Source organism: Nomascus leucogenys, chromosome 7b (assembly GCF_006542625.1).
Source record: "Nomascus leucogenys isolate Asia chromosome 7b, Asia_NLE_v1, whole genome shotgun sequence".
NCBI classification, from domain to species: domain Eukaryota; kingdom Metazoa; phylum Chordata; class Mammalia; order Primates; family Hylobatidae; genus Nomascus; species Nomascus leucogenys.
In genome coordinates, this window is record NC_044387.1 from 77964389 (window position 1) to 77977203 (window position 12815).

The 12815-nt window shown below is 34.7% G+C and overlaps 1 protein-coding gene across 5 annotated transcripts in view; it reads left to right on the forward strand.

Moving 5' to 3' along the window:
• GRIA2 (glutamate ionotropic receptor AMPA type subunit 2) overlaps positions 1 to 12815 on the forward strand; it is a 142889-nt gene that overhangs the window by 97908 nt on the left and 32166 nt on the right. For all 5 annotated transcript variants that reach the window (XM_003257893.4, XM_004088542.3, XM_003257894.4 and 2 more), the window contains exons 7-11: positions 8867 to 9034; positions 9297 to 9401; positions 10059 to 10169; positions 11724 to 11930; positions 12430 to 12800. In XM_003257893.4, coding sequence (XP_003257941.1) covers positions 8867 to 9034; positions 9297 to 9401; positions 10059 to 10169; positions 11724 to 11930; positions 12430 to 12800 — 962 coding nt within the window. The remainder of the gene's footprint in view (positions 1 to 8866; positions 9035 to 9296; positions 9402 to 10058; positions 10170 to 11723; positions 11931 to 12429; positions 12801 to 12815) is intronic.

Here is a 12815-nt window from a genome sequence, read left to right on the forward strand (position 1 = left end):
TAATTCCCAGGTTGCTGTGAGGATTAAATAACACTTGCAAAGGGTTAGCACAGCTTTGGAAACATAGGTGCCTATAAGGGCTAATTTGTTTTCCCAGCCATTTCCTAAAATGAGAGAATTTCAGCCAATTTCAAAGGTGTATTCCAACTTTAACATTTTATAATCCCCCTAACTCCACCCAGAGGCTTATTTTATGAGGTCCCTGAAGCTTGATAAAAATTACTGAAAATCTGTGGGGAGAATGTGTTTGGGGAGGAAGTTTATCCTAACAAAGAAGTGTATTGCTTGTGTACTAGAAGGCCAGAAACTAAATATAAAGAAATGAAAAATGTATGAATCTTGTCTTTGAGAATCCAGCCTAAAGAAGGAGATAGACATATCAATCAGCAAATATAATAGACTGATAAAATATGCCAGTTTCTTGGCTATGATTCTGACAATGTTTGGAGGGAAGGTCAAGGAAGGCTTTTGCAGGAGGGATGCCTGTGCCAGGCTTTGCACATGGTTGAGAAGGAAGAAAAGTGTGGGAAGTTGCTTGGGGAAGTGCAAAATATACAGAGAATCGAAGTAAGGCAACAGCATGACAGATCCAGGGAACTGCACATTTGTTGCTACTACAAAAATGTAAACATTTGGGACCAGTGAGGGGGGTCATGTTATGGAAGTTGCAAGAGGTAAGGTCCTTAAATTGTCAACAGATGTGGAAGGTAGTAACAACAAGACAGTGCTTTCATAATTATTTTTGCTTCCAGGCAGAAGAGAGGAAGAAAAACTATATAAGAGATTACATAGCATCCTCTAAATATAAACAAGGAATATAGTCTCAATATATTATTTGCTTACAGAAAGGGAGTGAAATATTTCTAATGAGATTATTTACAATGAGGTTATATCCTTTGATGTTGTCTTTTGGGTGATCAACTGAATCGGATACGTTGCCTGATAAATTCATGTCACATTTTACTACTCAACAATAAAAACTAGTGATATTGGCATAAAAATCTACAAAAATACAGTTCAATACACCAAATTCTTTCCATAGTTAGGGTTTAGGAACTATAGAAATTGTATGAAATCATGGGAGTAATAAATAAATGATTGTTCAACGTTTTCATCTTCCCCTAAAGTAAATCAGCTTCCCAAGTTTTCAAATTAAAATAAATTTTATTCAGTAAATACAAATAAAATCTTAAATAAGGTTTAATATTTAACATATTTTAATAACCACCAAATATAAATTACAATGTTTAAGTTTCTTCATTCTTACGTACTATACAAAAAATAAAGTCGTGGCACTGAGATTTTAGGTCTGACTCCCTTTTACTAATTTGCTATTTGGGGCAACATTCATTCATTCATTTATTAATTCATTTATTTACTCAACACATATTTATTGTCTACTCCACAGCAGGCACTGTTCTAGGTGTCAGAAAAAAGACAAAGTTCTGGCCCTTAAGGAGATTACAGTCTTCAGACTAGAAACCAACAATTAAATTGTAGCATTGATGGAGGTTGTCTTATTGCCATCTTAAACCTATGTATTCAAAACTAAACTTTTGATTTTCCTCTACTACTTGCTCCTCAGCCTCTGGAAACTATTCCTTCAGCGGTCTTTCTTATCCCAGTTGATGGCAACTACATCTTTCAGTTGTTGCTTAGACCAAAAACTTGGTCCTTTACTTTTCTCTTTCTCTTGTAACCTACATCCTATGTATCAGAAAACACCATTAACACTGCCTCGCTTCCTACCACCTTCTCTGCAGCCAACCTAAATCCAGCTACCATCATAGGATTATTACAACAGTTTCTAAAATTGATTTCCCTCCGTTCACCCCTGCCCCTTATCTTCCATCTTTGTGGTCCTTTTAAAGTATAAATAGATTATATTGTGGTTCTGTTCCAAATGCTCCAATGTCTCTCCATTCACTTGGAGTAAAAGAGCCAAAGTCATCCTGTTGTCTTATGAGGCCCTGTCACCCAGTCCCATGGAGCCGCATCTCTGTACACTGGCTCACTGTGTTTCAGCCACATTGGCCTCCTTGTTGTTCCTCAACCAACCCAAGCAACTTTCTACTTCAGGGATTTTGAGCTGGCTGTTTCTTCTTCTTGACTGTTGTCCCCTTAAATATTTGCATGGCTAAGTCTCCTGCACTCCTTAGATCTCTTTCAAATCCTGTCTTCTCATGGAAGGCAATAGTAGGCTATGTATTTAAAACTGCAATCTTGCCACCGTCAGGGTTTGTGCATCACCCTTCCCTGATCCAGCTTTCCCAATTCTTACCTTTTAGTTTACTGTTCTTATCATGTATGGATTCATTTCACTGTCAATTATCTCCTCCTACTTGAAAGTAAGTGCCATTTAAAAAAAAATTCATCGAGATATCCCAGGCTCCTAGAATAAATCCTCATACATAGTAACCATCTAATAGAGACTTCCTGAATCAACAAATAAAGAAAAGCAAAGGTACTGTGGTATCACCTATGAGAAGATCCTAATCCTAATTCTGGAGGTAAGAAAAGGCTTCTCAGGGGAAGCAATATGGAATTGGAGACCTGAAGAAGTAGGAGTTAGGAGAAAGCATAAGGAACAATGATTCCAGATAAAGGAACTAGGATATATATCGTCTCCAGTGCAAGGAAAATATAAATATTTCCATAAGGCTAGAGGTTGAACAGAAATGATTTGAAGAAATGCTGAGAAATCATACTTTAGAACTGTGTAAGATCCAGAAGTTTTATGCCTTGTTGACATATTAAGGATTTTCTTGTCTGATTTGAAGAGCAACAGGGAACTACGAGAGGAGAGTGCTGATCATGGCTTTGATACAGGAAGATTACTATGGCTGCCCTGATGACAAGAGATTGCAGGGAGCGCTGGTGGAGTCTGGGAAGCTTTTGGAAGATATCACAGTCAGACAAGAGACAATGGTTGTCTTAATTGTGGTTGTGGCATAGGGATGGAGGGAAATAGATGGATTTGTTACATCTGCCATTTCTCTTAATTTCTTCATAAATGAAATAATAATTGTAAAATAATCATTCATAGATAATATACTGATATAAATTCAGTCAAGAGATATTTGTGGATTACAAATAAGCCTCTCCAAGGAAATCTGTCTCATTTGTATCTTATTAGCCTTAAATATCACACAGTGGTTTACAAAGAGTAAGCACACAATAGACATTTGTAGGGAGGAAGAGTAATGAATTGAAAAATATTGAATAATTAAAGGAAAAAATATAACATTATTATTGTGATGAAATATGATTTAGATTTCTGCCATAGATTTCTGCATGTGTTCTCTTGTTGAGCCCTGGCAGAAAAGCAATGAGTTATTTTAGTTGATAAAATGTAAAGTTAATGTAGTTATCTGACCTGACCCATCATAGCCCAGGATTTACATGGGAACATTAAAACAGTCATTTTATCTTCCTTACAAGTAATTTTTTTAAAGAGAAAGAGTATAAATATATTTCCCACTATCTCAAAAATAATTTGTGAATATTTCTATTTTTAGACTGATTTTTAGTATTTTTAATGTCTCCAACATTGTGTAAGGTACGACTAGCCATTCTACCTTATCACACAATAACCTTTGTTCAACTTTTGTGTCTTCAGTCTCCTACTGGTGTTAAGGAATTCAACAATAATCCGTGGCTGACATTTGTGTGGCACTTTAAATAATGGCTTTCTCACAAGAATCTCATTTTATTCTGGAAACAACTTCACACGCAGACTCAAACTTTCTTAATTGCTGTCCTAAGAGAGTTATTAGATCTGCCTGAAAATAGTATAATCTTTTTCAGTTCAGTAATTAGTGTCGTGCATTAAATAGTACCCTAGTGGCCTAATAGAATTAATTCTGCTTCTTGAGTGTTTTAACTGTCCAAACCACAGCTGGCAGACTGGCGTCCACTCTTCCTAATATTATAGCCTTTTGCCCAACACAACATGGAAGTTTGAAATTTGACATGTTAATTCCTTGTATTTTATAGTTTAAAAAGCATGTAAGTGACTGAACTAAACATGAATTTGATATTGATAAGATTGTTTATTTTGCAAACATGAATTTTAAAAATATGTATATCACACCATTAAAAATAAAAATGTATTATTAATATTTATAATTTAATTCGGGGGGTCTCACATCTCATTTTCATATTTATTTATCTGTAAAGGGAACAAGTGTAGGTAAACTCTTAGGTTTCCTGCAAATCTCTAATACCATGATTATGTGAAGTGCTAACTTAAGCCCTCAATAAAACATTGTTAACATTTCAAATTTTTGCCAAATGTCTGACATCTCAAGTGGTGCCTCTATCTCTCAGAGATTGTAGTGACTTGCAGATAGGCAGACATCTTTGGTCTCCAGGTGCCGAAATTGAATCCTAAATTACTCTAGACAATGTATATTTTGTTTTTCATAGATCATAAAAAATAAAGAACTTTCACCTTGTTATAAGATTTCTAGGAAGTAGAGAGTCAGGGAGAGGGATTTATTCAACCAACAAAATAAAAGATCTGCTTCTAAGGAAGTCCTTACCTATGGCTAAATCAAAACCAGACAATGTCTTGATTTCAGCATCTTTTTTCTGTCTTGGTGAATCTGATTAGCTTTATCTGAAAATTTGAATTCTTAAGTAATCTAAAGTTCCTGAATATAAAATTCTTAATCTGTAAGATTTTCAGTAAAGATTAATAGCCAATTTGGGTAATTTACGCAAAAATATATTGTTTTAAATTTATTTCTTTTACATGAAGACTCTTTCTTCACAGAAGATTAAAATTATTTTATTATTTATGGAGAATAATAAAAGATGTTAATTTAGGTTTCTTGCCAATGCAGCTCTCTTTTCACGCTTGGAAAATGTGATAGAGCTTGTGTGCTTACTAAGGTTTTTATGAAGATTTTTATGCCTTTATGCAGTGAAGTTTCAAAGGGCACATATTCAATATGCTTTACAGTAAATTAAAGATGACCTTATCACAGACAGCTCTTTTCCATAGGGTAGACTGTAGTTGAATTTGAAATTAAGACAAGTGAATAATTTTAAGTTTATAATACATTCTCTTATACTGTTCATTTGTCTTATGGCCCTATTTGATTTGGTCACTGTTGGTTATCTTAAAAAAAAAGCTTTCTTAAAATTTTTCTTATAGATTTACTTATCTTTCCTAGAAATCATAATTTTTGACCCTGTTTTAAATTATTTTGTAAAAGGATGAAACTGAGAATTAATATTGGATAAGATTCTCCAGAGGAATATCATTCAATGTGTAGTAATTTTTTAACTAAATAATTGAGGCTATTTTAGAAAGGAGTAAATAAAATGTACCAGGCCATAAAACTTTTTAACATCCCGAAGTATGTTACATAAAACACTATCCTTATGGAAAATAATTGATGTTAAAGAAATTTCAAAATTGGTAATTAGTTTGGGAAATACTAATTAAACAGTTAAACTGTTATTGTGGGATTTCTGAGGGTCTATAATATGTCAATGTGAAAATCATTTTCTGTACATATTAGATCACAGAACCCTTTTGTGTGGAGTCAGTGGTTTTCAAAACATTGTAAAAACAAACTAGTTTTATATCAAGATAGATAATAACAAAAGAAGAAAATAATGCAAACCTACTGGTCAATAACTTACATATACAACATATTTTACAACTCATCAAGCTTCTCACTTACTATACATCTATTTATTTGATACAGTATTTGCCAAATAAAGTAACTAACCATCCCAGTGTACCTGGGATTGGAAAGGTTCCAGGGACTCAAGACTTTTCCTTGCAAAACTGTGACAATCGAGGAAAACCAGGGCCATTGGTCATCATAATTACCTCGGAATCACAGAGATCTGGATTCAAATCCACTTTTGCCACACATTTTTTGTGAAGCTGGGTAAAATGAAAGTTTGTAACTTGGAATCTTCACCTATAGAATTGGAATAAAAACGGTTGTGGCCTAGGGTTTTTTAGACTTACTGGAAAACTGTCTACCTCAGGCTTGTCACAAAGAGAACGAGGTAAACATGAATATTTTTCCCTACCTTCCTTTTCAACACTCTTATAACATAGACAGAAGAAGCACTGCTCTCCTTATTTTACTAAACAACCTTAGACAATAATACTTTAGTTCACTTGCCCAAGGCAACAGAACAGTAAATAGTAAAATCTGGGCTTGAGCCTTGTCTTCTGAGTGTTATGATATTTTCCATGAATGGCGACTTTCAGAAATTTTCTTCAACACTTGAATTTAGTTGACTATAGTTTAGAAAGCATTGCATTTTAAACTATAGTCAACTAAATTCAAGTGTTGAAGAAAATTTCTGAAAGTCGCCATTCATGGAAAATATCATAACACTTTAATAGTACTTAAATTTTAGTACTTTTTCTTTGAATATTTTTTAAATTTTATTATGATGTAGATACTATGTTTAGAAAAAGGTGCCCGTCATTGTGATAACCCATGAAAATTTATACTGTAGACTATTTATCCTCTTTTATGTTCATTAAATTTGAGCTATACACAGAACTTCTTTTCATTCCCCCCTTTTTTGGTGTTAGAATACTGTTTTCTGGTATCAGAGATTACAGTAATGTATTATTGATTGGTTTGGCTGATGACTATTGGACATAACAAACATGTCTAAAATGCATATTTCATTTTATTTTTGAAAAATAAGTCTCAATAAATATACATTTAAAGCGAAGTAAAAAGCACATTTGGAAAATGGACTGTAAAAATGATTTCCCAGATTTCTTCTTAATGTGTGGCTATGATGCCATTGTGATATAGCACTGCAAAGCAAAATGGTCGTCCACTGAAATATAAATTTCCAACTCAGCTGAGGGACTTCGCAGAACATAAACATAGGGGCAGAGATGAAGCATTTGTTTTCAAAGGAGATAGTTACATTGCCATCATGCTCCTTTCAAATTCATTTACATCTAGTTTAATGAATGGTAGAATAAAACTGAAATATTTAACTATCCAATAAAAAATGTGAACAAATTTGTTTAGAAAAATAAGTGAGCCATACATGCAGAACATAAGCAAAAAGGAACTCTGGATACAGAAGCTGTTGATATTCTCTCAGCCCAGAATTGTGTTTCTATGATTGTGACTTTTAATTTAAAATGGTAATAGGCTTAAGACTTGATTAGTTTTGAGCATTTGAAAAAGGTTGAAAGGATTTTTACTTTTAATGTGTGCATGCTCTGAATCATATTCATAATATGCTATGTGGATCTAAATGCTTTAAATTCATTCAAGCTAATCATATTTTTTAAATGTAGTTAACCAACATTTGTAGACCTCAAACACATTTAGTAGATGGCTTTATAGCTTTCCCTTAGTAATGTGAGCAAGCTAAGCCAAATAGCTTTCCCTTAGTAATGTGAGCAAGCTAAGTCAAAAATGTTGGCTTTTAGCTATGATCATAATTTCCATACAAACTGCAATATTTTAAAATATTTGACTTATTCAATTTAGGTTACATTTCTTTTTCAGAGACCTAAACATGATTGTAAGAATTATTTTGGCAATAAACTTATCACTGTATAAAAACAAATTAATCAATTTTTTTCCTTTAGAATAGAAACAAACACACAAGCGAAGCAGATATATCTTGATGTGATATTTCTTATTTGCTTCAAGAAGTATTTTCTTAAGTAGATGTCCTGTATTGTCGTCTCAGGTGAACGACAGAGTATGGGGAGCTTAGTGGTTTTACTGTTAGATGGCTTATCTTTTTTCCATGACAAGGAAGGCAAGATTTTCAGCGCAATTTAGAGAAAGAGAAGTGTGTGGAGGTCTGGGTATTTGGAGAAGACAAAGATGAAATTATCGTTTTTGGGAGTGAAAGACCTGAAATACTAAGGAACTGAGTAGAATTATTTGGGAATGCTGAGTGCCTGTTTTGGATTGGTGATCAAGAATTTAGCATGTCACAACATCAGTATGGTACAGTATTGCATTTTTTTCTCCCAAGCTTCACCGTACTTTTAGTACCTACAGATTGAAAAATAATGACAGAAATTTTCTCAACATTCAGTAAAACTTTAATGTCAAAATGTAATTAATCATTAACTGACAGCATCATCCATTTGGCAAATGGTAGTATAGATACATGCACCTACTACTACTTATCTAGACACTGACAGTGCCTGGTACACATGTAGTATTAATCTGCTTGGCCCTAGAACCTATAATAATTCTGCTGTCCCATTGGGATCTGAATACCATAAGTTTGGAAGCAATGTTATCATACACTATTGAAGCAGGGAGGCATGGGGGCATAGAAATTGTGAAGTTTTGTGGTTCTTCTACTTGATTACCAGAATCGCCTAGGGGAGCCTAAGTAGACACCCCTAAAACCACTGCAGATCAGTGTGAGCATGACCAGGGTTGAATTAGAGACTAAGAATCCTGAAACTAATCCATATTACTTCTGCATTGACAAATGAATTTCTCATTAGACTGTAAAGAAATATTAATTGTTAATCTTATAATTTTATATATTACCATAGCAGGCTATAAAGTGAGGCTGTAACAAGAAGCAGGTTAGAAAAAAAAAGAAAAATAAACATTGACACAATTATTATGAAAAGGTCTCACCTGAAACAGCTGAGATATTACCATAATAGAAAATGTTTAGAGTCAAGAGCACATTTCATAGTCACCATGTTTTGTAATGCTTCTCTTAGATTCTTAGGTTTCTAGATGCAGAAATTGTGTTTAAATTCTTGGACTTTTAAATGGTATTGTGTGCTGAACAACTGCAGTCTCGATTGCTGGGGTGCAGTGAGTTTCTGAATTTTCTCCCGTGCTTATGAAATGTGTGTAATCCTTTGCAGTATACTTCTGCTCTGACCTATGATGCCGTTCAAGTGATGACTGAAGCCTTCCGCAACCTAAGGAAGCAAAGAATTGAAATCTCCCGAAGGGGGAATGCGGGAGACTGTCTGGCGAACCCAGCAGTGCCCTGGGGACAAGGTGTAGAAATAGAAAGGGCCCTCAAACAGGTCAGTTACTCAAAATAATCGCTAACGTGACTTAATATGGCCATTAATGTTTTCTTCCTGCTAAATTAGTCATCCTGGTCTTATTCCTTATGTCTAATATACAGGCAATGTTCTTTTCTAACAACACAAAGGTAGGTTGAAGAGAGAAACAAACTTTATTGATGTAGTTTTCTTGACTTCAGCTGGTTAAAGTAATCTGTACAGTGTATATGTTTGGTTGAAGTCAATATATAACTCTGCTCCTTTCCCATTTCTTCATTAGGTTCAGGTTGAAGGTCTCTCAGGAAATATAAAGTTTGACCAGAATGGAAAAAGAATAAACTATACAATTAACATCATGGAGCTCAAAACTAATGGGCCCCGGAAGGTAAATCCTTAGTGATTTAAAGGCAGTTCTATGTGAGGAGGTGAGTTAGCTAGCCTATGAGCTCACCCGTCCAGAGAATTCTGGAGATGTGTATTCACATAGAGTTTAACAACTTCCAGAAACAGATATATTTTGAAGTTTTTTTTTTCCTAAAGTCTGTTTATTTCTGGTAAGTAACATTGAATTATAATTTTAAAAATAATTGTAGGTAGAGCTGTTGAACTTTAATTTTTTAGACTGAAGTGGAAGTCTTTAATGGAAAGAGAAAGAACTATTGTTGAAGGTTTCTGGTTCAGAAGACAAAAAGTAGCTAGTGCAAATATGCATGTAACTGTTCAATTCAACATCAACCTTTTAGCTGTTTAGGCTAAAATGTCATTATTTGGATTTTAATTACATTTCTATATGACCACTCCCAAACAATTACTCTTAGAAAATACAAAAAGTGAATATGAAGAGACAAGTCATTTTTAGGAATTTTTTAATACTTCCTTTTATTTCTGTTAGATTCACATATCTAAAAGGCATTTCTATTTAGAAAAAGTCCAGTAAATGTGGGTCTAATTTCAGATTCAGACATGGCTTTGAAAATGATTAAATGCTGTGCTAATAGACAAGTCATTTATCCATACGTCTGTCTGCTGTAACCTTTTCCAGATTGGCTACTGGAGTGAAGTGGACAAAATGGTTGTTACTCTTACTGAGCTCCCTTCTGGAAATGACACTTCTGGGCTTGAGAATAAGACTGTTGTTGTCACCACAATTTTGGTAATTTGCTACATATGCCATGTTTTACTTTGTATTTTCTTATGGCTAATATCTGCAGGAGTAGCTATTTATATTTTAGGAGAATAATATCTGTTTTGCTTCTTTTGCAATGTTTTAATTATTGATTGCATATTTATTCTGTTAAAAGGAATGCACAAGATCTAGCTAAAGCATTGAAAATGTTCCCCATTTTCTTTAAGGAACGCTACAGTTTACACAGATAATTCCTACCCTGGTGCTTACATCGGCGAACAATTGGGGAATGTCTTGAAGAGTGTTCCTCATATTTCTGCGAGTTCTTCACCTTTCCATTCCCACCCAATACGGTGTAAATTCTTTCTTTCCCTTTGTTACATGATTTCATGATGATGTTGAGTTGTCTTTATTCTATCTAATGAAATATGATCTCCTTAAAGATAAGGATTATTTCCCTTGTTTTTACTCCAAATTTCAGCACTGGTTGGCACGTAGCTAGTACACAATAAATGCATATTGAATGAATAAGGAAAAATTGAACTGGATCTTCAACACCCACACTTTGGATAGATGGAAGAGAGATGTGGATCAGCATGACAAGCTGTTGGTGAAATGAAATGGAGAAAATGGTGTTCGTTATAGGACAGAATTTTGTGACAAACTATTTTGTTGTATTTTCTTTTACAAAAAAAAAAAAAATGGCCTTAGCAGTGAAGTTGTAACTTGGTGTGATTTATTCTCCTAACAATATTGAGAGTAGATATAGATAGATTGATAAGGGATTTGAATTAAAGCATTGGTAGGCAATTGAAAATCTCTTGATAAGTGCAAATTAGACATTTGAGGATTTTTCCCTTTATCATGCCATTGAGAGGAACTATCTCATTGAGACCCCAAATATCCTCAGTGTCACTTTCCAATGGAGAATATTGGACTGTGTTGATTCATTTTTTCTTGCTTCCTTTTTCTTACGTTTACAGGGGGAAGCTACTCTCTAGCTATACTTGTAGCATCATTCTAGGATATTGTATCTCACAGATGAAATGAGACCTGAAGCCTGCGGGGGTAGAATCAGTACATCATCATGACAATGATCCTTTCAGTTTGTGTATCACTGGCCATGAACGTGATTTCCACATGAACCTTATCTTTGGGACAGCAGTGACACAGGGTTTTGGGTGAATGCTGGTTTGGGGATTGGCCTAAGCTTAATCAAGGATAAGGGTGTGGTGAATCCAAACTTGAATAAAATAGGTGTTGAGCAGCAATATTTTTCTTTAAGTCCTAGTAATGACAAACATGGCTAGAGGACATACAAAGAGTTTGTGATTTTGAGTATCTTGTAACTCGGTATGCTTGCGTACAAGCCATCTTAATGAATTATAGTGATAGACATTCCGAGGCTTTCTGGGGGAAAACATTATGCTTAAATTATTCCTCTACTGTTGTGTGTTCACCATCTATATTCTTCATTCACTCTGGCTAACAGGTAATAATTAAACCAGAAGATTTGATTCAATGAGAGTACATAATTAACACAGATATTTTAATCAGCTAAAGCAAAGTCTTTTCATGTAGGAATCTCCGTATGTTATGATGAAGAAAAATCATGAAATGCTTGAAGGCAATGAGCGCTATGAGGGCTACTGTGTTGACCTGGCTGCAGAAATCGCCAAACATTGTGGGTTCAAGTACAAGTTGACGATTGTTGGTGATGGCAAGTATGGGGCCAGGGATGCAGACACGAAAATTTGGAATGGGATGGTTGGAGAACTTGTATATGGGGTAAGTATAGCTCTTCTCATAGATAAAGTCATTCAATTTGAATTGTTGTTGACAGACTGCTTCCTCTCCCTGTGAAGTATCTATATCTGAGGTTGTTGATTTCCCACATTACTCTAGAAACATTATCTTGTTGATTTGTGAACATCTGAAAGATTAAGATTGAAGCCAGAAGTAGACATGTAGATTAACTGAGACAAGCATTTCATCTCTCTTGAGGCATATGGGCCATATGTATTGTCAAAAGGCTGCAAATGCATGGATGCAGTGCAGATGTGTAATGATCATATTCAAGCCAGATGGGTATACTGTGTATTCATAAAGAGGAGGAGCATTCAGGGAATAATTCCTTTTTGTTTATCCTTTACTGGGACTATACCAAGGAAAAAATTATTGTCATTTTTCTGACTTCCTCTCCTTTTTCTTTGATCCAGTGACATAACCACGATTCCCTTTTCACCATGACTCCAGGTACTATTACTTTCCTTTTTTTCCCTTACAGAAAGCTGATATTGCAATTGCTCCACTAACTATTACCCTTGTGAGAGAAGAGGTGATTGACTTCTCAAAGCCCTTCATGAGCCTCGGGATATCGATCATGATCAAGAAGCCTCAGAAGTCCAAACCAGGAGTGTTTTCCTTTCTTGATCCTTTAGCCTATGAGATCTGGATGTGCATTGTTTTTGCCTACATTGGGGTCAGTGTAGTTTTATTCCTGGTCAGCAGATTTAGCCCCTACGAGTGGCACACTGAGGAGTTTGAAGATGGAAGAGAAACACAAAGTAGTGAATCAACTAATGAATTTGGGATTTTTAATAGTCTCTGGTTTTCGTTGGGTGCCTTTATGCAGCAAGGATGCGATATTTCGCCAAGGTTGGTTACTCACCT